Source organism: Mauremys reevesii, linkage group 4 (genome assembly GCF_016161935.1).
Source record: "Mauremys reevesii isolate NIE-2019 linkage group 4, ASM1616193v1, whole genome shotgun sequence".
In the NCBI taxonomy this organism is placed as follows: domain Eukaryota; kingdom Metazoa; phylum Chordata; order Testudines; family Geoemydidae; genus Mauremys; species Mauremys reevesii.
In genome coordinates, this window is record NC_052626.1 from 148596027 (window position 1) to 148618930 (window position 22904).

Consider the following 22904-nt stretch of genomic DNA (forward strand, 5'->3'; position numbering starts at 1 on the left):
AAGGCCCCATGTCCCATTCCCCACCCCGAGCAAGCCAGTCTCCTGGCCTGGGGCTGGATTGAGGCCAGCGCCCCCTAGAGCAGGGGTGGGCAAACTCTGGGCAGCACGGTAAGGGGGCACAGAGCAGGGGAGTTCGGGGTGGTGGTCAGGGGTGTGGATACAGGTCGGGGTGGGGAATAGGGGGTTGAATTAGGGCAGGGGTCCCAGGGGGGCCAGTCAGGAAGGAGGGGAGGTTGGATGGGGTGGCAGGGAGCAGAGGTTCTGGGAGGCAGTCAGGGGACAGGGAGAAGGGATGGTTGGATGGGGCAGGGGTCCCGGGGGGGGGGCCCTCAGGAATGAGAGGAGGGGTTTGATGGGGTGAGGAGGGGCTGGGGGTGGTTAGGGAGGGGGGGGCCGAGCCACGACCCCCTCCCCTAACCAGCCCTCCATACAATTTCCAAAACCCAATGCCGCCCTCAGGCCAAAAAGTTTGCTCCCCCCTGCCCTAGAGGGTAAAGGCCCCATGTCCCATTCCCCACCCCTGAGCCAGCCAATCCTGGGTCGAGATTGGAAAAACAGCCAATCACACACAGTCTCTCTCTCTCTCTCTCTCACACAGATGGCAGGGGCGAGAGAGACACACATGAAAACCTGAGACCCACAACCAGGATAAGAAAAAATATAAATAACCCCCCTTTGGGTGTCTGTATTATTTTTTTTTTTTTTTACAATAAAAGTTTAATGACATTTATAAAAATGTGCTTGTCTGGCACCAAGTATTGAATCCACAACGTATTAACATATGTACAGTAGGAAACCGAGGACAGTAAATTAAAGAGAGCGGAGTTTGGTGAAGGAGGGGTAGGGGAATGTGTGTTTTCTTCACTCTCTGAGCCCAACACGCTCGTTCAGCTCCCCCAGCTGGAGAGATCTTTAACAACACACACCGAGAGGGGGAACCTTTGGGGGAGTGTTTTTTGACCTACCGTAGAGCGCAGGGAGTCGGTTCTGAGTGGGGTTTTGTCTGCTACCGAGGTAGGGGTGATCTTTTCTCCCATCTGAGTTTCTGATCTGGTTTCTCTCGGCTCAGAAGGAAACTGCTTTGCATCCATGTCCAGTTCTGGCTACTCTCTGTGCCCCCGCCTGGAGGATTCCTTCTTTGGGGTTTATTTCCAAGAAAGCGACGGTTCAGCTGAGACGGGAGAAGAGAGATCCCAAAGCCTCAAAGGCAGAAGGGAAAGAAATCTCAGACGAGAGACCTACTGAACGTGATTGCCGAACACAAGGTTGGTGAATTCCAACGGAAACGGACGAGGTCTTTGACACATTGGGATGCAGACAAGACACAGGCCTGGCTGACTCTTAAATCAAAGTCCGTCAGATGGGCTGGCATCGCTTGCCACTCATGGGGGATGTCTGGGGAGTTAAGAGGGGATGAGTTTGTGGCTTTGAATTAAATCAAGAAGAGGTGCTGACTAAAAAAAACATAAAAAATCAGTTGGTGGGGTCAGATGCCAGGGTGATTCATGCCCGTCACAGATCGGAATGGGCAGATATTCCCCATAATGGATGGGGTTTGAAATTGATTTTCTCCCTCCTGGATGAGCTGTGGAGCAAACGGTGGAGTTGTGATTTTTCAAAAGCCTACTCCCCATCGGCGGGGCTGCCTTTCCAACCAGGGCGATTTAGAAACCCGACTCCCATTTATCACTGAATCTCAATCTCGTGGTCTGCTTTGGAAAGATGCAGGGATCGCTGAGAGCCAACGAGAAACAGGAGCTGTGGCCCACACCCACCCAAGTCAATGGAGTTAGACGTCTATATACCGTCAAGAATCAGGACCTGTCTCTAAATCCTGTGCGTCTCGAAGTGACCACGGGAGCTTCAGAAAGTTTGAGAGACTCGCCTAAAAGCCTTGGCTAATATGCATATCCCAGAGCACGGGCCTGAAATCTTGCTTTCTGAGCTGACAGGAGGTCCCCATTCTCCCACCTGTGCGGAGCCGGAGTGGCAAAACCATTTGCTCCGACACCAGACGCCAGAAGCGAGCCCAGAGATTAAAATCAATGCTGAGAAAATGAGGCAAGTTACAAACCATTGCAGACAGAAACAGTTAAAAAAAAAAAAAAACCAAGCAAGGGGCTGGCGCGTTTAAGTCGGTAAACCAGCTTCAAACTGGGCGAGTTCTGAATTGTTAGGCACATGCTAAATGCCCTGTATTGCAGGTGCTACAGAGATTTCTTCCTGGCTTAGAGCGCACTCAAAAGAGGAGAGACAATCAGAGACTGGAGCTTGAGTGTAACGTTTTAAAAACAGGCCTTTCCTTCTAGCCTCCTATGCGCCCGAGAGGGAAAATTGATGTCCAAGATGATCTCACTGGGAGGAAAAGTTGTGCACTGTATTAAAGTTGAATTAAACAATACACCGAGGAAACTGCCAGTTTCAGTGGGTTAAGAGGTTCGAGTCTATAGCCCTTGGCTGGTGTATTTCTATTTGGCGAGTTGCAGGAGGAACGGCAGGTTTAGATGTCTTCACCGTGCACAGGGTGGAGTTTGGACACGACACACACTCAGTTATGATTCAGCAAGAAATAAATTGGTCACAAATGTTGCTCTACAGGAAGGGGCAGATTCTGCTCCAGGAGTAAATCCAGAGTGAATATCTGTTGACGCCAGTGCGAATCTGCAATCGATTCCACTGATTGCAACAAAAGTTGGTTACACCAGAGGAAATCTGGAGTGACTTTAATGGAGTCTCTCCAGGTTCAGACTAGTGTAACTGGGATCAGAATTTGGCCATAGCCCTGCAGAACCCAGTGGAGTCACTCTGGATTTACTCCAAGATTCTCCCACTGCCCATCTCAGATGAACCGTTACCCAGTTCAATTTCATTTGCTAAGAACTCTCCGGGGGACAGAGACAGCCGCTGCCAGACTGACAGCTGTGTTTTCCCAGCACGGCGATATGATGGCAGAGGCAAAGCAGTTTCCAATCAAAGCCAGGAAAGGTTTCCAACAGCCAAGGTTCGGCGGTTCAATCTCATGAGATGTTGAGGCCTTCTTCTGACGGTCACCAGGAGAAAGATTTGAGCTCAAGACAAAAAGCTTTTGAAGCAGACTTGAGGAAAGAACGGGCCTTGATTCTTCAGACACTGCTATTTCTGGGGTGCTCACACTGACACCTGAAAGGGGCCTGACTTTCAGGAAATACTGACTATCTGCCCCCTGGAAGCCAGATATTTGTGTGGAATCTCGAGCTAGCCATCCCAAAAATCACTAGCCATTTTGGAAAAGCGGATACTTGGCTGGCAAAGGAGAACAGCGCTAAGGGTGACAATTTGGCTGTCGATCTCAGCTCTGGCTTTATACCTCGGAGTCCCGTATAGGAAGGGCAATGCATTGGCATCTAGATCGGCCCTGTGGATGAGAGAAGAGAATTTGCCGATGGATACATGGGTAATCTGAGGTAAACGCAAAACTAAACGAGAAGCGAATTTGGGGATGGAACTGTAGGTGTGGAAAATCCAAACCTCGAAAAGGCAGATGCAACAACAAACAAGATTTGGTGATTTACGCTTTAGCACAGACCAGCCCAAAGCTCAGAAACAGGGACAGGAATTTAACTGCCTTCCCAAACAGAATCCCATCAAAAAAACAGAGTTGAAGGCAAATCAACATCTCATAGATTGGACCCCAGACAGTCCAGCCACCTTGACAAAATCCGCCGGGGAGGAGCGTTCATCTTTTGAAAACAAAGCCATAATCCCAACCAGCGTCAGGTTGAGACTTGCGAACGACACCACAAAAGTTGGGGCAAGATTGGCTCCATATCCACAAGCCAGATTTCCTGTTTTCCCGTCTCTCAGAACCGACTCCCGTTAAAAAAAGCAACTCAACAAACTGTATTTTCTCCAGTGCCCATCCATAAAGGGCTTTCTGTTCACCCCAGGGATAACAAAGCAAACTTCGCATCGAAGGAAATTAAACTGGGGCGAGGGGAAAAAAGATAGCTTATTTACAACCATTTCTTTCTTTTTTAGTCGGAAGAGGGGGAAAAAATAACAAAAAGAATATTTACATACCAATTACTTTTGTGTGTTTCTACAAGAAACAGCCAGTCCATCTGGAATATATACACAACTTTCTTCTCCTAAAGAAAAATTAACAGGGGGTCTTGATTCTGGTCTCGGCTTACACTGGAGATACGCTCTGCCCGAGCGACACCGGGGTGAGCGAGAGGAGAATCCAGCCCCTTTATTATTATCTATTTGTGTTTTTATTTTTAATATGTCGGGGGGAGGGAGGGGCACACACTGATTGGCAGCAGGATAAAGTGATCTGATTGGTTCTGTTATATTTGAGAGGGGACTGGGTATTGTTTTGTTTTGTCCAGAGGGAAAGATTTCTCCACAGAAGTATCAGGGCGTTAAAGCTAAAGGGACACGGGACTTTGCGAGGCACTGTAATCAAAGGGTGGAGGCTGTGTTCATAGTGGAGTGAATCAGGAGTGGCACCTGTTACAAAACTGATGAAGGGCGGAACAGAACAGTAAGAACCCGACCATGCTAAACAGATCCTCCCCCGCCGTCGAGGGCGCTCGGGAGCTACCTGGCGCGGGTGGGAAGAGCAGCAGGGACAAACAGATGGAGGGACAGGAAGAGTCTGCTTCAGGCTCTAATGCTTTGGACTCCGACCCCTTGGGTGCTTAGAGACACTGCCGGCGCTTTCAGCTGCTTGCGTACTATGGTCACACCAATGGCAAGCCCATGGCATTTCCCACCATGCTCAGCTCCCTTCCCCTGACAACCGGGTGGCGACAGGTGTCCATCAAGCAGGAGGACAGGGAGAAGGGAGGGGTCCTGCACGCAAGGAACCGAATTCCTCTTCAGAGGCAGGGAATATAAATGCAAAGCAAAACTCCCAACTGTGGTGGAAAGAGGGCAACTCCACTCCCAGCATGCACTCTGCTCCGCTGCCCCCAAAGCATCCTGGGGATTTGGGTCAAGCCCCCCCGGGCTGAAGCAGAGCTGCATGCTGGGAGTCGTGGGTGGGGAAGGAACGCGTCTTGCCTGGGCAAAGCTGCTTCCAACTCAGCTCATGCCAAAACGTCGTCAACGCTGGCTCTGGAGCCAGTCTGCATGGGGGCGGGGGTCACTAAAGCAACCTGAATCCGGACCTGGCGTCCCCGGGTGGAGGGCGGATCCTGGCAGAGAACCGACTGGCCGTGGGCCCCGTGCCCAGGCGCCGAAGGAGGGGCAGGGAACACAATAAATACGGTCTCAGTTCAGGGTGCCGCGGCAGTTCTCTGTGCCGCACAGGCAGGGAATCTTGTTCTCCTCGATGGGGAACTTGTAGTCGTAGGTGATCTCCTCGTTGACGCTGATGGGCTGCTTGGAATAGATGACGATCTTCTTCTGAGCCTCGATGGTGATCACTTTGGCATAGCAGTTGGGCTGAGGGATACAGGGAGTGGGGTGAGCGACAGCCACGGTATCCACCCCCCCAGTTGGATGGGCCCTCCCGGGGGGCTATGGAGAGCCCACCCGCAGCGCTCTCCTGCCCCACTCTCATAGGTACACAAGCTACGGAGGGGAGGGACCCAGGAGACTCTGCCACTGACTCCATGTGAACGCAGAGTCGCTGCACCTCTCCGGGCCGCGGCTCCCCCGGCTGGAACGCGGAGCCATATAACGAACAGAGAAGGACAAAGCTTTGACGGAGGGACAGATGGACACAGAGCTGGGAGGGAGGGACGGGTGGATGGATGAACAGATCCAGGGACAGAGGAGCCCGGCCCAGTGGCTCCGACCCCCACCCAGGGCGCCGTGTACACAGACGCTCATGAAGCCACCTGAGCCGGGCCTGGCTGTAGAGGGAGGGGACGAGGAACAGCCTGTAGCACAGATGCCCTCCCCCCAACTCATTCGGTGCTGAGGCCCCTCCCTGAGCCACAGGCGCCCCCCCAGGTGAGAAGCCAGCAGCTCTGTCCCCCTCCCTGACCCACAGGCACCCCCCCGGGTGAGAAGCCAGCAGCTCTGTCCCCCTCCCTGAGCCACAGGCGCCCCCCCAGGTGAGAAGCCAGCAGCTCTGTCCCCCTCCCTGACCCACAGGCACCCCCCCGGGTGAGAAGCCAGCAGCTCTGTCCCCCTCCCTAACCCCCAGGGGCCCCCCTGGGTGAGAAGCCAGCAGCTCTGTCCCCCTCCCTGACCCACAGGCGCCCCGGGTGAGAAGCCAGCAGCTCTGTCCCCTCCTGACCCCAGGGGCCCCAGGTGAGAAGCCAGCAGCTCTGTCCCCTCCTGACCCACAGGCACCCCGGGTGAGAAGCCAGCAGCTCTGTCCTCCCTGACCCACAGCTCCCCAGGTGAGAAGCCAGCAGCTCTGTCCCCCTCCCTGACCCCCAGGGGCCCCCCACCCGGGCGAGAAGCCAGCAGCTCTGTCCCCCTCCCTGACCCACAGGCGCCCCCCCGGGTGAGAAGCCAGCAGCTCTGTCCCCTCCTGACCCACAGGGGCCCCAGGTGAGAAGCCAGCAGCTCTGTCCCCCCAGGCGAAGCCAGCAGCTCTGTCCCCTCCCTGAGCCCCAGGTGCCCCAGGTGAGAAGCCAGCAGCTCTGTCCCCTCCTGACCCACAGGCGCCGCCCCGGGTGAGAAGGCAGCAGCTCTGTCCCCTCCTGACCCACAGGCGCCCCTGGGTGAGAAGCCAGCAGCTCTGTCCCCTCCCTAACCCCAGGGGCCCCCGGGCGAGAGCCCCTCCCACCCCAGGTGAGAAGCCAGCAGCTCTGTCCCCTCCCTGACCCCAGGCACCCCCACCCAGGTGAGAAGCCAGCAGCTCTGTCCCCCTCCCTGACCCCCAGGCGCCCCCCCCGGGCGAGAAGCCAGCAGCCCCGCCCCCTCACCGTGCAGCAGTGGTTGATGAAGCGGGCCAGGTTGCCGCACTTGGTGGCGTCGATGATGGTGTCGTGGTCGACACGGAACAGGTAGCTGCTGCCGATGCCCTCCTGCACGTAGCGCTTCTCCCGCATGTCGGCCACCACCTGCGGGCAGGGGGAGAGCGGTGAAGACACCGAGAGCCTGGGCCCCACACTGCCCCGCGGGAACAGCTGCACCCCAACGGCCTGCCTGACGCTGAACTGCAGCCAACTCTGGGGAGGGGCAGCTGGAGAGCAGCCGCCCAGCGACACTGCACACAGATGGCTCACCCAGTGCTGAGACGCAGCCACCTGTGGGGTCAGGCAACTGGGGGACTGACCCTTGTCAATTCCCCCCCCCCCCCCACAGCCTGGCCTCACTAGGGCGGTGCCACTGCCGCACCCCCGGACTCACCTGCCGGATGTTCTGCCCCACATACTCAATCACCATCTCATCCGCAGCGATCGGCTCCATGGCGAACAGGCCCCACTCGTGGATACGGCTCCGGCCAAACCGCAGCTTCTTCTTACGGAACTGGAGTGAGGGGGCACAGGAGGGTTACAGCACTGGTGTGACCGGGACACACTGGCCTTAGGGGGCAGTCGTGCCCCTGCCCCGAGCTCCTGCCCCGCACCCTGCAGCACAGCGCCCCCTAGTGGAGCAGCTCTCAAACTTTTGTACTGGTGACCCCTTTCCCACAGCAAGTCTCTGAGTGTGACCCCCCAGATAAATATATAAAAAGGGTTTTTAATTTAACACCATTATAAATGCTGGAGGCAAAGCAGGGTTTGGGGTGGAGGCTGGCAGCTCGCGACCCCCCCCCCAGTAATAACCTCGTGACCCCGAGGGGTCCCGACCCCCAGTTCGAGAAGCCCTGTCCTAGTGCCTCCCAGGACATTCTCTGCCCTTCTGTAGCCAGGGAAGCTGGTCCTGCCGCACGTGCCCCACCGAGGAGCCGCAGCGCTGAGCACGCACCTTGAGCTGATTGAGCTTCAGCAGGTCACTGTCCAGGATGGCGGAGGAGCCGATGGCGCTGAGCAGGCGCCGCTGCTCCGACCTCCGCTCCGACAGGATGCGGTTGGTGCCCTGGGAGACGGCAGGAGAGGGGGTTAGAGCATCTGTCCCCCAAAAGGGGGCACGTCACCGACCACTGAAATGCCCCCACCCCGTCTCCATGTCTGCCAGGGGAACAGGCAGTGAGGGACAATCCTGCCCCGGGGGGGGGATGATGAGGTGGGCCCCCCGGGGCATCTCCATCTCTGCCAGGGGCTCAGGCTGCCGGAGACGCTCCTGATACCTGGGTGTCCATCACCTCCAGCTCCTGCGCCGTCACGGGACACACGTCGAGATATTTGTCCTTCTCCTTTTTGCTGATGGGGTAGTAGCCTTCGCTGCGGGCACAGCCAGTCTGGTGCTCCCGCAGGTCCGACGACTTCCGCTTCCGCTTGGGGTTGGCGATGTTGGTGAGTGGAGGCAGGGGTTAAGGAAAAGGACGGCTGGGAGAGACCAACGTGCCCAGACCCCTCATCCCCTCCAGGGGACAGGATCCGTGGGCCTTTCAGCCTCTCTAGGGTGGCAGCCGGGGGCACACTTGCGTCAGGCTGTGCCAACAGGGGCAGACAGGGATGCCCACCACGCAGGCCACGGGGTACAGATCCCACAATCTCATGTTCTATAGGACACCAGCCATTCAGCTGACTACTAAACTTCTGGGGCCAGATTGGAGCCAGCGCCCCCTACAGGGGAAAGGCCCCCTCTCACCTTCCCCACCTCTGAAGTAGCCAGCCCCGTCCCGGACGGGATGGGACCCAGCACCCCCCGAGGGGGGAAAGGTCCCATGTCCCATTGCCAGCCCCCCCGGCCCCACCTGGGGTGGGATGGGAGCCAATACCCCCCGAGGCTCCACCGCAAGGATATTGGTGTGGTGCACCCAGTGGGTGTCGTTGAGCCAGTCGGTGCTGTTGTCCTCCTGCAGCAGGCGCTCGTAGGTGAGTTTCAGGTAGTGCATGTCCTCCACGTCCAGGCCCGAGTTCCAGATGTCGTAGAGGATGGTCATCTGCTCGAACTCGCTGCGGGTCTCAAAGGAGGGGAGGGGCTGGGGCCAGGGCTTGTGCGAATGGGAGCGCAGCGTCCGCCGGCGCGTCTCGCCGGCGTCGGCGTCCTCGCTCTCCTCCTCCTCCTCCTCGCTCTCTGAGGGGCAGGGCTCCGAGGCCGGGGAGGCCGGTGCCTCCTCCTTGTCTCGGGGTCGCTTCCTCCTGGCCCGCTCCTCCCCCGCCAGTGCCAGGAGGGCGCCCACCTCTGGCTCAGCCTTGGCCTCGCTGGCCTCCGCCACCACCTCCTCCGGCGCCTCCAGCACCTCCCCGACGTGCCCACCAAAGAGATCCACCCGCAGCAGCTCAGCTGGGCCCGGGGCCTCCTCCTCGGCCTTGGCTGCTCTCCGGGGAGCTGGCGGCGCCGCCCTCACCGCCATGGCATAGTTGTGCTCCAGGAGGATGCTGTTATCTCGGGGTGCAGGCAGGGCCCGGGGGGGCGACTGCTCTTCCGCCTCATCTGACGTCTCCGTGCCCTCCGAATCCTCGGCCTCCTCTTTGGCGCGGCCAATGGGCATCTTCAGGGCGATGTCTGCCAGCACGGCGAGGTCCACGCCGCCCGCCTCGGGCTGGTTTGCCAGCTCCAGGAGGGACGAGGCGCCCAGCTGCTCCCGGAGCCGCAGCCGCTCGGCCTCCCCGCTGGCTAGGGGCCGTGGGGGCTCTGAGGAGCGGGAACGGGAGCGACGGCGTCCGCTGCCGGCGGGCGGCTCCTCGGCCCAGCACTTCACCAGCGAGGCGTGGTCGGCCGGCAGGTTGCTGATGGTTCTTTGGCTGGCTTTGGGGGGCTCCCGCTTACGCCCCCCACTGACGGGAGGCTTGGGGGCAGGGGGCGGCGTGGCAGGGCGGGGGGTGTCCTGCGCTAAGGGCACTTGGGGCATCGGCGAGGCAGGTTCCACAGGCACTACTGCAGGAGGCGCTAGCTCCTCGGCAGGGGGCAGGGGTGGGGGCGGAAGGGGAAGGGGGGACGGGGCTGCTTCGGCCACCTTCTCTGCCCCCGTCTTGGCCACCTCCTCCTCGCCGGGGGCTGAGAAGGAGACTGTTTTCCGGCGCTTCTTGGGAGGCGGCAGGAGGGGGATGGGCGAGGAGGGGCGGGGAGCCAGCTCAGCCTCACGCTCCTCTTGGGGGGCGGCTTTCTGCTCCGCTGTGGGCTCTGTGAGGAGGGAGATCACAGGCGGTTAGAGACCCCCAACCACACACCAAGATGGAACCCAGGGCCCCTCACTGCCTCCTGGCCGAGCCCCTACTGCGCCCCCTTCAGTGCCCCCCACCACAGGCCTCAGCCAGAAGAGCCTTTGTCAGCTCGCCCCCATCCCGCTGCCCTTGGGCCCTGACACATGGCACGATAACCCCGACCTCCAACAACCCTCCGCTCCTGCTAGATGGGGCATCTCCAGCTCTGCCAGGGAGCAGACGGCTGGGGACGATCCTGCCCCGGGTGGGAACGGGCGAGATGGGCCCAGATGGGGCATCTCCAGCTCTGCCAGGGAGCAGACGGCTGGGGACGATCCTGCCCTGGGTGGGCACGGGTGAGATGGGCCCAGATGGGGCATCTCCAGCTCTGCCAGGGAGCAGACGGCTGGGGACGATCCTGCCCCGGGTGGGAACGGGCGAGATGGGCCCAGATGGGGCATCTCCAGCTCTGCCAGGGAGCAGACGGTTGGGGACGATCCTGCCCTTCCTGAGGTGATGGACGTAATTGGCTACGTACCTAGCGTGGCCTCTTTGACCTTCTCCAGTTCCGTGCCCGCCAAGGACTCTACTTTGCTCTCCTTCCCTGCTGGCTCCACGGGGCAGCTATCCATGGTGGACTCGTCCATGGTGTCCTCAGCCGTCCCCTCCACGCTCTCAGCTTCGTCCGAGGAGGAGGAGGAGGAGGAAGAGGACGAGCTGCTCTCAGAGTCCGAAGCGCTGTCGCTGTCCTCGTCCGATTCCTCGTAGAGGGAGTACACAGAGGAGTCCTCGCTCTCTGCTGCTTCTAGGCAAAGCAAGGGCAGCTCAGTCCCCACTGTCTAGCAAGCTATTGCTGAGATGCAGCTACCTCTGGGGCGGAGCAGCTGGGACCAGCCGCACAATGACTCTGCACAGGGATGGCTTGCTTGGCACTGTGACGCAGCCAGCTCTGGGGTGGGGCAGCTGAGGAACAGTGATACCACCTGGGAACGGCTCGCCCAGTGTCGAGGGGCAGCTGGGTAACAGCCCCACACAAACATTCAGTCTTTCGGGGGGGAAGCGATGGAGACTCCTGCACTGGGCTGGATGCACAGAGGGGACGGAGGGAGCCAGAGCACAGTAAGGGGATCTGGCCAGAACACCGGGGTTCATGCTCTGACTCTTGCTGAAGGGGAGCCAGGACTTTTGATAACCATCGAACGTCAGAGGCCTGGTTTCTGCCTCACCTGCCGCTCTTTATGTGCTGGTAATACTGGGCACCGGGGCCAGCACTGACTGCCAGGGTTGAGCGCCCCCTGCCGAACCCACACCCAACTGCCTGCAACACAGCGCCCCCTAGTGCCACAGAGCCAGCCCTGCCTGCCAGCAGAGAGTGCCCCGGCTGAGCCCCCACCATGCTCCCTGCAGCACAGCGCCCCCTAGTGCCACAGAGCCAGCCCTGCCTGCCAGCGGAGAGTGCCCCGGCTGAGCCCCCACCGTGCTCCCTGCAGCACAGCGCCCCCTAGTGCCACAGAGCCAGCCCTGCCTGCCAGCAGAGAGTGCCCCGGCTGAGCCCCCACCGTGCTCCCTGCAGCACAGCGCCCCCTAGTGCCACAGAGCCAGCCCTGCCTGCCAGCGGAGAGTGCCCGGCTGAGCCCCCACCATGCTCCCTGCAGCACAGCGCCCCCTAGTGCCACAGAGCCAGCCCTGCCTGCCAGCGGAGAGTGCCCGGCTGAGCCCCCACCATGCTCCCTGCAGCACAGCGCCCCCTAGTGCCACAGAGCCAGCCCTGCCTGCCAGCAGAGAGTGCCCGGCTGAGCCCCCACCGTGCTCCCTGCAGCACAGCGCCCCCTAGTGGCAACAATGGGAAACATCCCAGTTCTTTTACCTTCTGATTCCTCTTCCTTGTCGCTGTGCGCTGCATCCTCCTCTTCCTCCTCCTCGTCCTCCTGCTCGTCCTCGTCCTCCTCCTTGACAGGATGAAACAGGGGACATGGAGAGAACTCTTGGGGTTCTGGAAAGGCTGGGAGAATCTTCTACCTTTCCGGGCTCTCCCTGATCCCCAGGCAAACAACCCTCAACTTACCTGGGAGATGAAGTCTTCAAATGGGGAGGGGAAACTGAGGCAGGCAGCGAGGGAAGGGACTGCATGCACAGCGGATGGGCCCTGACAGGGTGCCCCCCCCTCTGCCGGGGACCAGACTGCTGGAGATGGGCTAGAAGTGCTGGCTGCTCTCACCTTCTCCGAGGACGACTCTTCAGAGGTCTCTTCCCCTTCGCTGTCCAGGCAGAAGAGCTTCCGGCGCTTGCCCGGCCCCTTGATCCACTCTTCCTCCCGCTTGGATCCCTTTGGGCCTTGAGCCGCCTCCTTGTCTGTGAGGGGCAAGGGAGGGATTTACACGGAACATTGAAGAAACCAGGAGATGAAACCAGGAGTCTTGGCTGCCAACCAGACTGCGCCCCCCACTCCCCCCACTATTTCTCCACTCCATCAGCCCCCACTCCCCTCCCAGAGCCGGGGAGAGATCCCAGGAGTCCTGGCTCCCAGCCCCCCCTGCTCTAACCCACCAGACCCCACTCCCCTCCCAGAGCCGGGAGAGAACCCAGGAGTCCTGGCTCCCAGCCCCTGCTCTAACCCACCAGCCCCCACTCCCCTCCCAGAGCTGGGAGAGAACCCAGGAGTCCTGGCTCCCAGCCCCCTGCTCTAACCCACCAGCCCCCACTCCCCTCCCAGAGCCGGGGAGAGATCCCAGGAGTCCTGGCTCCCAGCCCCCTGCTCTAACCCACCAGACCCACTCCTCCCAGAGCCGGGGAGAGATCCCAGGAGTCCTGGCTCCCAGCCCCACCTGCTCTAACCCACCAGCCCCCACTCCCCTCCCAGCACCAGGGACAAAACCCAGGAGTCCTGGCTCAAAGCCCCCCCTGCTCTAACCCACAAGACCCCACTCCCGTTCCAGAGGGGGACAGAACCCAGGAGTCCTGGTTCCCAGCCTCCCCGCTCTCACCCACTAAACCGCCACTCCCCTCCCAGGGCCGGGATTGAACTCCCAGCCCCGCTGACACTGCTCACAACTGACTGCTCACCATCCTCCTCCTCCTCTGCGGGAGTGGAAGGCCGGGGTCGCGCCTCTTCACTGCTCTCCGAGATCTCAGAAGGCTCTTTCCTTTTCACCTGCAAAGAGCACAGTGGCTGCCAGGGATAGGAGCAGTTTGGGGAGTTGACAGGCTAAGAGCCGTGTTCTCCAAAGGGGAAAGGCCCCACATCCATTCCCCGCCCCCCCGAGCCAGCCAGTCCCACGCACTGAGACCGGAGCAGAGCCAGCGTCCCCCAAAGGGGAAATGCCCCATGTCCATTCCCCGCCCCCCCGAGCCAGCCAGTCCCACGCCCTGGGACCGGAGAGGAGCCAGCGGCCCCCAAAGGGGAAAGGCCCCATGTCCATTCCCCGCCCCCCCCTGAGCCAGCCAGTTCCCTGCCCTGAGACCGGAGAGGAGCCAGCGGCCCCCAAAGGGGAAAGGCCCCATGTCCATTCCCCGCCCCCCCGAGCCAGCCAGTCCCACGCCCTGGGACCGGAGAGGAGCCAGCGTCCCCCAAAAGGGGAAAGGCCCATGTCCATTCCCCGCCCCCCTGAGCCAGCCAGTCCCACGCCCTGGGACCGGAGAGGAGCCAGCGTCCCGCAAAGGGGAAAGGCCCCATGTCCATTCCCCACCCCCCTGAGCCAGCCAGTTCCCTGCCCTGGGACCGGAGAGGAGCCAGCGTCCCCCAAAGGGGAAAGGCCCCATGTCCATTCCCAGGCAGTTCAGGTGCATTTACCTTGAAGGACGGGAGCCTGAGTGCCCCACGGAGGCCGGTTCCGAAGCTGAAGCCCTCGAGGCTCACGGTGCCGCCGCTCTTGGCCCAGTCGACCAAGGACAGCAGGGCCGGATCTTTGAGTTTGGTTTTCTCCTTCTCCTCCTCCTTGGCCTGCTGCTTGGCTGCGTTCTGGAAGGGCTGAAGGCAGGAGACTATTAGTAACTCTGCCGAGAGCCACCGTGACAAGGCCCCATGTCGGGGGTGGGGGGCTGAGTACTGCCTTGGGAACGGCACAGGCTGGGGGAGCGCACACTGAACCCAGGAGTCCTGGCTTCCAGCCCCCCCAGCTCTAACCCACTAGACCCCACTTCCCTCCCAGAACTGGGGAGAGGACCCAGGAGTCCTGACTCCCAACTCTCACTCCCAGCTCTAACCCACCAGACCCCACTGCCCTCCCAAGGGTGGAACAGAACCCAGGCATGTCCTGACGACAAATGGAACCCACCCCCACCTTCGCCAGGGCCTGAGTCAGGAACGGGGCCAAGCCGCGGCTTGACGCAGTGAGGGGTGGGGACATGGGGAAGTGGGGGGGAGCTAAAAGGGCTGGAGGGGCCCATGGCTGCGGGGTTGGAGGGGCCCTCCTCCAACACCAGCAGGCTGGTGGGGGGGAGGTTCCCAAAGGGTTGGTGGGGAGGGGCAGATATCGGGGCTGGAGGTTGGGGGAGGCCCCACAGCTCCAACAGCGGGGGGCTCCCGCGCTCTCACCTTGGCCTTCTGCTCCTTGCGCTCCCACCACTTGTCGAAGGTGCTGAAGGCCACGTTCTCCACCATCTTGCGGTTGAGGTCACGCTGCATGATGCTCTTCATCTCCTGCGTAAGGGTGGCCAGGACGCTGTCCACAGTGGAGGCATGTGGGTCGCAGGGCGCCTCCTCCTGGTAGCCCCACGTCGCTGCCCGGTAGTCCAGCAGCCGCTGCGGTTGTGAGGGGGGCGGTGGAGGCGGGGGCTGCTCCGAGCCGGGCGGGGGCTCCTCGGTGCTGGCCGGCTGCTGCAGGAAAAGCTGGTCTCTCGGGAAGTGGCGGCTGTCCTGATCCAGCAGGTAGTGCCCGTAGAGCGGGTGGCTGGCGAACGCTGCCTCCTGGTGGTAGGGGAAGGGCTCTTCGTACTGCCCCTTGCCCTGGCGCAGCTGGTGCAGCCGGCTCAGCATCTGGGTCTGCATCTGGAAGGACATGGGCATCCCACCCCACTGGTTGCCCAGCCGGTTCATCAGCTCCAGGGAGTTAACGAAGTCATAGATGTGGGGGGGAGCAGCCGCCCCAGGTCCTGTGCCCGCGGCGCCGGCCTGCGCCCCGTAGTCCGGGAGGCCCGGCGCCTGCAGGTGGTGGGGTGGCGGGGCCTGGGAGTAGTCGGCCTCGCCTGTCAGGTGGGGCAGGGACACTGACATGAGGGGCTGCAGTGGGTAGGCAGAGGGTGGCTCTGGCGGGTGGGCGAAGGCCGAGACAGCCAGCGGCAGGTGGCCAAGGCCTGCAGGCAACACCGGGAAGTGTGGATCGGCCGGCGCCGACCCCGCGGGCTCATCCTCCGCCTCCTCCTCCGAGATCTCCATGTCCTCGCCCGATGACTGCTGGGAGGCCTGGGGAAGGAGGCGGGGTTAGGACACGCCCCCGCTGTTCCAGCAACAGGCCCCGCCCTACCCTGACCCCCGGCACCCCCACCCCCACCGTCTCCTCCCCCAGCAAGCCCAACCCTTCCCCTCCTTCTCCAAACCCACATCATCCCCACAAGTCCTGGCTCCCAGCCCCCCTGCTCTAATCCACTGGATCCCACTCCCGTCCCACAACTGCTGATAGAACCCAGGAGTCCTGACTCCCAGCCCCCAGGAGCAGCATCTCACCCTGTCCTGCCCGTTGGCCTTGGGCGACTCTACCCCGGCGTCCGGAGCTGGCACCACATCCTCAAAGCTGGTGGGCAGGGGTGGGGGCGGGGTGCAGGGCCCATGCGGTTCTGCCCCCTTGGTCCCCGCCTTGCCCCCTTCCTCCTCCTCCTCTTCCTCCGTGTCTGAATTGAGGAAGGAGAACTTGGATCTTTGCTCCTTCAGCAGCATCTCGATGCGCGAGTCCAGGCTGCTGTGCTGGGCAAACGGGACGCTCTCATTGGTGGTCTCTGGCGCCGGGGAGCCCAAACGGGCCGGCGAGGCCTGGGGGGCCGGCGATTGGGCCTGATCGTCGGTGCTGGCAGCCGCAGGGCTGGGCTCTTCCTTGCTTTCCTGAGCCAGAAACTCCGTGGGGGGCAGGGAGTTGGCAGCGAAGGTCTCGGCCGTGGGCAGCAGCCGGTAATCCTGATCACAGGGGTGTGGCTCCGGGGGCAGCGGGAAGGGCTCTGGGGGGGCCGGGTAGGGAGGGTAGATGGCACCGGGGGCTGCAAAGGGCTCCGCTTGCTGGCCAAAGCTGTGGCTGTTCTGGAAGAGCGTCGCATCCGGCGTGGCTGGAGCCACGGGGTAAGCAGCTGCCGTGGTGGAAGCGGAGGAGGAGGAAGAGGAGGAGGAGGAGGAGGAAGAAGAGGAAGAAGAGGAGGAGGAGGAGGAGGGAGCAGGGGTGGGATCGTCCCGCTGGGGGCGCTCCCGGTGCCGAGAGTGGTAACTGGAGTCCTCTCTTTGGTGGGAGCGGTGGGCGGAGGAAGAGGAGGAGTGGTGGGAGGACGAGCGTCCCTCGGAGGAGTGGCGGCGCTGGTAGCGCCCGCCTGCCCCCTCGAACTGCTGGCTGTAGGGCGAGTAGTGGGGGTCACTGGGGCGGTAGTGCGAGGAGGAGGGGGCGGCGGCGGCGGCAGCCGTGGAGGAAGTGGAGGAGGAGGAGGAGGAGGAGTAGTGCCGGCGGGAGTACGACTCCGGGTAGCTGTTCTCATGCCTGCGGGACTTGTAGGAGGTCGGCTCCGGGTGATAGCTGGAGTAGCTGGGCGTGCCTTGCCTAGGAGACGGGGCGGGGGAGACACAGGCAGTGAAATCCGGGCACCGCAGGAACAGCTGTTAGACCCACCGCCGCTCGCGCTGAGCTGCGACCACTGCTGGGGTGGGGCAGCTGGATCACAGCCACACACAACACCGCTCAGGGCTGGCTCATCCAGCACTGACATACTGAGGCCAGCCTTGACTGCCGGGGGAGAGCACCCCTACCGAGACCCCGCCCCGCAGCACAGCGCCCCCTAGTGCCGCACCGGGGCCAGCCCTTACTGCCAGGGGAGAGCGGCATCTACTGAGGCCCTGCACCGCAGCACAGCGCCCCCTAGCGCCGCACCGGGGCCAGGGGAGAGCGCCCCTTACTGAGGCCCTGCCCTGCTCCCTGCAGCACAGCACCCCCTAGTGCCGCACTGGGGCCAGCCCAAACTGCCAGGTGAGAGCGCCCCCTGCTGATCCCAGCGCCCCCTAGTGCCGCACTGGGGCCAGTCTTGGCTGCCAGGCAAGGGCGGCCCCTACTGAGGCCCCGCCTCGCAGCACAGCGCCCCCTAGCGCTGCACTGGGGCCGGGAAGACTGCACCCTGCCCTACAACACAGCGCTCCCTAGCGCCGCACTGGGGCCCGGGGAGAGCGCACCCTGCCCTACAACACAGCGCCCCCTAGCGCCGCACTGGGGCCCGGGGAGAGCGCACCCTGCCCTACAACACAGCGCCCCCTAGCACCGCACTGGGGCCCGGGGAGAGCGCACCCTGCCCTACAACACAGCGCCCCCTAGCGCCGCACTGGGGCCCGGGGAGCTTGGGGCCCGGGGAGAGCGCACCCTGCCCTATAACACAGCGCCCCCGAGCGCCGCACTGGGGCCCAAGGAGAGCGCCCCCTAGCACCGCACTGGGGCCCAGGGAGAGCGCCCCCTAGCGCCGCACTGGGGCCCGGGGAGAGCGCACCCTGCCCTATAACACAGCGCCCCCGAGCGCCGCACTGGGGCCAGCCCTGACTGCCAGGGGATAGCGCCCCCTACTGAGGCCCTGCCCTGCTCCCTGCAGCACAGCGCCCCCTAGCGCCGCACTGGGGCACTGGGGCCAGAACTGACTGCCGGGGAAAGCGCCCACCCTGCTCCCTGCCGCAGCTCCAGCCCAGCTGCCTGGCGTGAGCGCCAGTGCCCGGGTCCAGCAGAGAGTGCAGAGCAGGTACCTGCTGGAGTAGGCCGAGTCTTGGGAATACGGCGTTCCTCCTCGGGGGGTGTGCGGGGTCCCCTGGGACGACTGGGGGGTAAACTGACCATAGAACGAGGGGGTATCCTGGCGAGCACTGGAGTATGGGGTGTCCTGAGAGCAAGGGGTCCCATTGCCGGGCGTCGAACCCACAGTGCTGCCTGAGTAGGAGGAGTCGGTGGACTGGCGCCGTCGGGACTCTGACTACAAGAGGAAGGAAGAGAAGTTTAAAGACATCTGGTACCTCTGGGGCGGGGCAGCTGGGAATCGCCACGCAGTGACACCGCATGGGGGCGGCTCGCCCGGCTCTGAGATGCAGCCACCTCTGGGGCGGGGCAGCTGGGAATCGCCACGCAGCGACACCGCATGGGGGCGGCTCGCCCGGCTCTGAGATGCAGCCACCTCTGGGGCGGGGCAGCTGGGAATCGCCACGCAGCGACACCGCATGGGGACGGCTCGCCCGGCTCTGAGATGCAGCCACCTCTGGGGCAGGGCAGCTGGGAATCCCCACGCAGCGACACCGCATGGGGATGGCTCGCCCGGCTCTGAGATGCAGCCACCTCTGGGGCAGGGCAGCTGGGGAGCAGCCACGCAGCGACACCGCATGGGGACGGCTCACCCGGCTCTGAGATGCAGCCACCTCTGGGGCGGGGCAGCTGGGGAACAGCCACACACAGCACTGCACAGGTATGGCTTCGCCAGGTACTCAGATGCAGCCACCTCTGAGGAGGAGCATCTGAGGGACAGCTGCACAGTGCTCACTCAGTGGTGAGATGCAGCCAGCTCTGGGGCGGTGCTGCAGGATAACAGCTGCACACAACACTGCACAGGGATGGTTTGCCTGGAGCGGAGATGCAGCCACCTCTTGTGCAGCTGGAGAACATTTGTAGCTCTGACAAGTCAGGCTACTTATTCCCATTCCTAGGCCTGGATGTCGGTGCCTGAATCTGAGACATGGAGTAAGAGCCTGGCTCCCAGCCCACCCCGCCAGCCTCCTGTACCGTCTCAGCCTGGGCCACAGGCGCTGGGAATTTCTCACTCAGAGATTTGCCCCCGGTGGGAACGGTCTGAGGGGTGTAGGAGCCGTTGACGATCAGCTCATAGTACTTCATCCGCTGCTGTCCTGCAGGGGCAGGGAGAGAGCACATTTGAGAGAACATGGTCAGGCTTGGTAATTCTAGCAGACGATTCATAATGCAGCCGCTTCTGGGGCAGAGCGCAACAGCGGTACCAAATATAACTCCATGGCGCCCACCCCATTTTTCCAGGCTGCTGACAGAACTGCTCAGCTAGGGTGGAAAGACCGAGTGGGATTCTTAGGCGAACAGGAAGCCAGGTGGATACAGAATCCTGGCACACCTGGGGTCATTTACGGAATGGGGATGACACAAGGATGAGTGAAAGGTGGGAGCAACCAGCCATCCTTTGTCCCAGCAGCTTCCCCCGGAAGGAAGCTGGGGCTTAAGCTGGGTCACCCTGCTGGCCGTCTTATCTCCGCTACCCTACGGCTGCCCCCTTGATCACTCCCCATGGCACCGTTAACTTTCCTGAAGACTGAGCTGCTTTAGTCTAAAGCCTCTGGGCTCTGTATAGGGGTGTATGGGCACAGACCACCAGCCTGGGTCGTACAGGAGGCCAGACTAGATGATCCATTGGTCCCCTCTGGCCTGAAACGATGACACGCTACCGGTGCAAGGGTCCGATTTGGGATTTCACAAAGAGGAGCCAGCTACCCCAGGATCCCAGCAGAGAAAACCAGCCCCAATGGGGAGATGCCAGGGGTCGGAGAGGAGAAGCACTCTCTGACCCCAAGGAGGAGGTATTTAAAATACAAGCCACCTCCTGCAGAGGATGCTTCCCAGGTGACTGGATGGTGACAAGCTGCTCTAGCTTGGGCTGGAGGCGGGAAGCCCAGGGCCTGGATTATCCAGGAGGTCAGACCAGATGCAGGCTCTGCATTGCGAACAGCACCTAATGGTCCCCTGCCCTCACCCCTTCTGCGAGTGCAGCCACCCCTGCCACGTGGGGGGTCTCTGACCTAACAGATTTCGGCCACGATGCTTAGAAAGTTGTTGGCTCCCCAGCTGGGGCACTGAGGGAAGAGCCCCCCCTGCTGAGCCCCCGACACTGCTACACTGTCTTAGTTCCCATTGGCTTTGAAGGAGCGACAGTGATTTGCACCGGCTGGGGCACTGACCCACGGGGAGAGGAATGAACCACAATGGGGAGCATGGGGCCCGAGGGGTTGGTACCTTTGATGTCCAGCTGGGCGTGGATGATGTTGCCCATGACGGTGGTGTTATGCAGGTTCTTGACGGTCTCCTTGGCTCCGCGCGTGCTGGTGAACAGCACCTTGGCCAGGCCCAGGTGCTTGCGGTTCTTGGGGTTGTAGAGAATCTCGATCTCCTCGATCTCCCCGTACTTCTTGCACATCTCGGCCAGGAAGGGCTCCTTGATGTTGTCATTCAGCCGGGCGAAGGTCACCTCCTTCAGCGGGATCTGCCCGATGTAGAACTCGTCCAGCTGCCACCGGGCAGAGGGGAGAGATCAGCACCCACACACTGACCCCCATCGGCCTCCAGGCAGGGGGATTGGGACCTGGGGCCTTTCCCCTCTACAGCGTGCTGGCTCCAATCCAGCCCCAGGGTGGGGGTCTAGCTGGCTTGGGGGACAGGGAATGGGCCCCTTCCCACCTAGGGGGCATCAGCTGTGATCCAGCACCAGGGCAGGGGGACTGACTGGCTGGCTCAAGTGGTGGGGAATGGGAAATGGGGCCTTTCCCCTCTAGGAGACGCTGGTTCCCACCTAGCCCGTGTTGGGGACTGGCTGGCTCAGGAGGTAGGGAATGGGACACAGGGCCTTTCCCCTCTAGGGGGCGCTGGCTCCGACGCAGGCCCATGTGGGGAGATTCCCATCTACCCCTCTTCCCTACACAGCAGCCCCCAGTGGCCAAAAGGCTCTGGAAGGTGGCTAGATCCCAGCAGACATCCAGATGGGAATGGCCTAGCTGAAGGATTAGTAGCCGCTGCAGTAACGTCCCTGGGGCTGGCTCGGGGAGCAGCAGAGGGGAGCTTGCTGCCATGCTGGGGAGCGGAGACCAGGCAAAGCCCGCCCTGCTTACCTTGAACTTAGGAACAGGGAGCGACAGGTCTCTGTGCTTGGACCATATCCTGCGTGGCCGGGGGTCCCGTACGTCACCCACAGGAGGATATCCTGAATCCTGGGGGAGAAGGAAGACAGGTTAGCTGGAGGTTACCTTGCAAAGGACCTCAGTGGGTGGCTGCACCAGAAAGATATGGGTGTTAGGACTCCTGGGTTCTACTCCGGGCTCTGGGAGCAGAGTGGGGGCTAATGGCTAGGACAGGGGGCCGGGAGCCAGGACTCCTGGGTTCAGTTCCCCTGCTCTCTGGACTGCCTAGGACACAAGACTCCTGTTTGAACAAGGGCGCGCAATAATTACCCCTAGCTCTGAAGTCTCACACTCTCATAAATCCCAGAACACTTGACAAAGGAAGTCAGGCTCACTAGCCCCATTTTACAGAAGGGGAAACCTGAAGCACAGTGGGAGACAGTGACGTGCCCAGGGTCACCCAACAAGCCAGTGGCAGAGCCAGGAGTAACACTCAGGTCTCCTGAATCCCAGCCCAGTGCTCTACTCACTAGGCAATGCTACCATAACATCCAACCTTCATTTTAAAATGCCAGGGATGGAGAATCTACCACAGCCCTTGGTAAACTGTTCCAACAGTGAATTTCCCTCACTTACGCCTTATTTCCAGTCTGACTGTGTCTAGTTTCCACTTCCAGCCACTGGATTGTGTTAGACCTTTGTCTGCTAGATTGCAGGGCCCATTGGCATATGTCTGTTCCCAATGGAGAAACTTACAGCAAGGCTCATGGGAATCAGATTTTTATCTGTAAACGTTGCTTTCGCTGTACGCACATAAACTGACAAAAAAATATTTCCTTCAATAATAATCAAAATTTACATATTGGCAAAGTAAGAAAAACGCTGCTTGAGAGTTTTTTTGACATGTGATGCTGACAATTTGTGTTTGAACGGTCATAAACCTTGAACCTTTTGAATGTCAGCGTCTACTGTGAAATAATTATTGTTTCACACCCCCCCCCATAACTTTACCTGCAACTGTGAAAATCTAAATTGATAAAAATCGAAAGAGCTGCTTTAAAATAAACATTGATCTTATCCATCATAACTATACAAAAAGAAAACCTGACTTCTGCTAAGCCTACTTACAGATGGTTACCCCTTCCCTTTCCCCCGGGGTGGATTTCTCTGCATTTGTTTTAACATGGGGGAATGGCTTTATTCTCGTATAGTACTCTTCACACACGGTAGAAGGATGCCTGTGTTCTCAATCGGCATCCTGCGCATCTCTAGGGGCTAATGTTTGTTTCACAGAGGCAAAATCAGAGCCCTAATCTAGAGAAGTCAAGTTCTCAGCTGCAGCACGCAGGGCTCATCCTCTTATTAAGGGCTCTGGGGAGGGCGATAGGTCAGGTTAATCAAGGATTTTTATCTGAGGTTGCTACTGTTATTGTTATTCCTACTGGCTGTCATGAGCAACTTGAAACCTCGTCAATTTCAGAAGTGGTTTCACAGAGGAACTCTGAATCAGATTGCTAGGTTATGTGGTTTCCCAACCGTGGTACATAGATTCATAGATTCCAGAAGGGATCATTGTGATCATCTAGTCTGGCCTCCTTCGTAACACAGGTAATAGAACTCCCCTAAAAGAATTCCTAGAGCAGATCTTTTAGAAAAACCATCCAACCTTGATTTTAAAATGGTCAGTGATGGGGAATCCACCA

The 22904-nt window shown here is 60.7% G+C and overlaps 1 protein-coding gene across 6 annotated transcripts in view; it reads right to left on the minus strand.

Annotated features, from left to right (window-relative positions):
- Positions 1-652: 652 nt before the first annotated feature.
- SETD1A (SET domain containing 1A, histone lysine methyltransferase) overlaps positions 653-22904 on the minus strand; it is a 39072-nt gene continuing 16820 nt past the window's right edge. For 4 of the 6 annotated variants that reach the window (XM_039534238.1, XM_039534237.1, XM_039534236.1 and 1 more), the window contains 17 exons: positions 21193-21291; positions 20324-20594; positions 19073-19194; positions 18052-18275; positions 15805-16873; positions 14677-15543; positions 13933-14109; positions 13206-13293; positions 12361-12494; positions 12010-12091; positions 10681-10947; positions 8800-10122; positions 8180-8349; positions 7858-7968; positions 7297-7416; positions 6870-7007; positions 653-5430 (listed from right to left, as the gene is read on the minus strand). In XM_039534238.1, the coding sequence (XP_039390172.1) occupies positions 5257-5430; positions 6870-7007; positions 7297-7416; positions 7858-7968; positions 8180-8349; positions 8800-10122; positions 10681-10947; positions 12010-12091; positions 12361-12494; positions 13206-13293; positions 13933-14109; positions 14677-15543; positions 15805-16873; positions 18052-18275; positions 19073-19194; positions 20324-20594; positions 21193-21291 (5436 nt within the window). In that variant the 3' untranslated portion in view covers positions 653-5256. The remainder of the gene's footprint in view (positions 5431-6869; positions 7008-7296; positions 7417-7857; positions 7969-8179; positions 8350-8799; positions 10123-10680; positions 10948-12009; positions 12092-12360; positions 12495-13205; positions 13294-13932; positions 14110-14676; positions 15544-15804; positions 16874-18051; positions 18276-19072; positions 19195-20323; positions 20595-21192; positions 21292-22904) is intronic. The other 2 variants (XR_005597518.1, XM_039534240.1) reach the window with 2 other exon arrangements.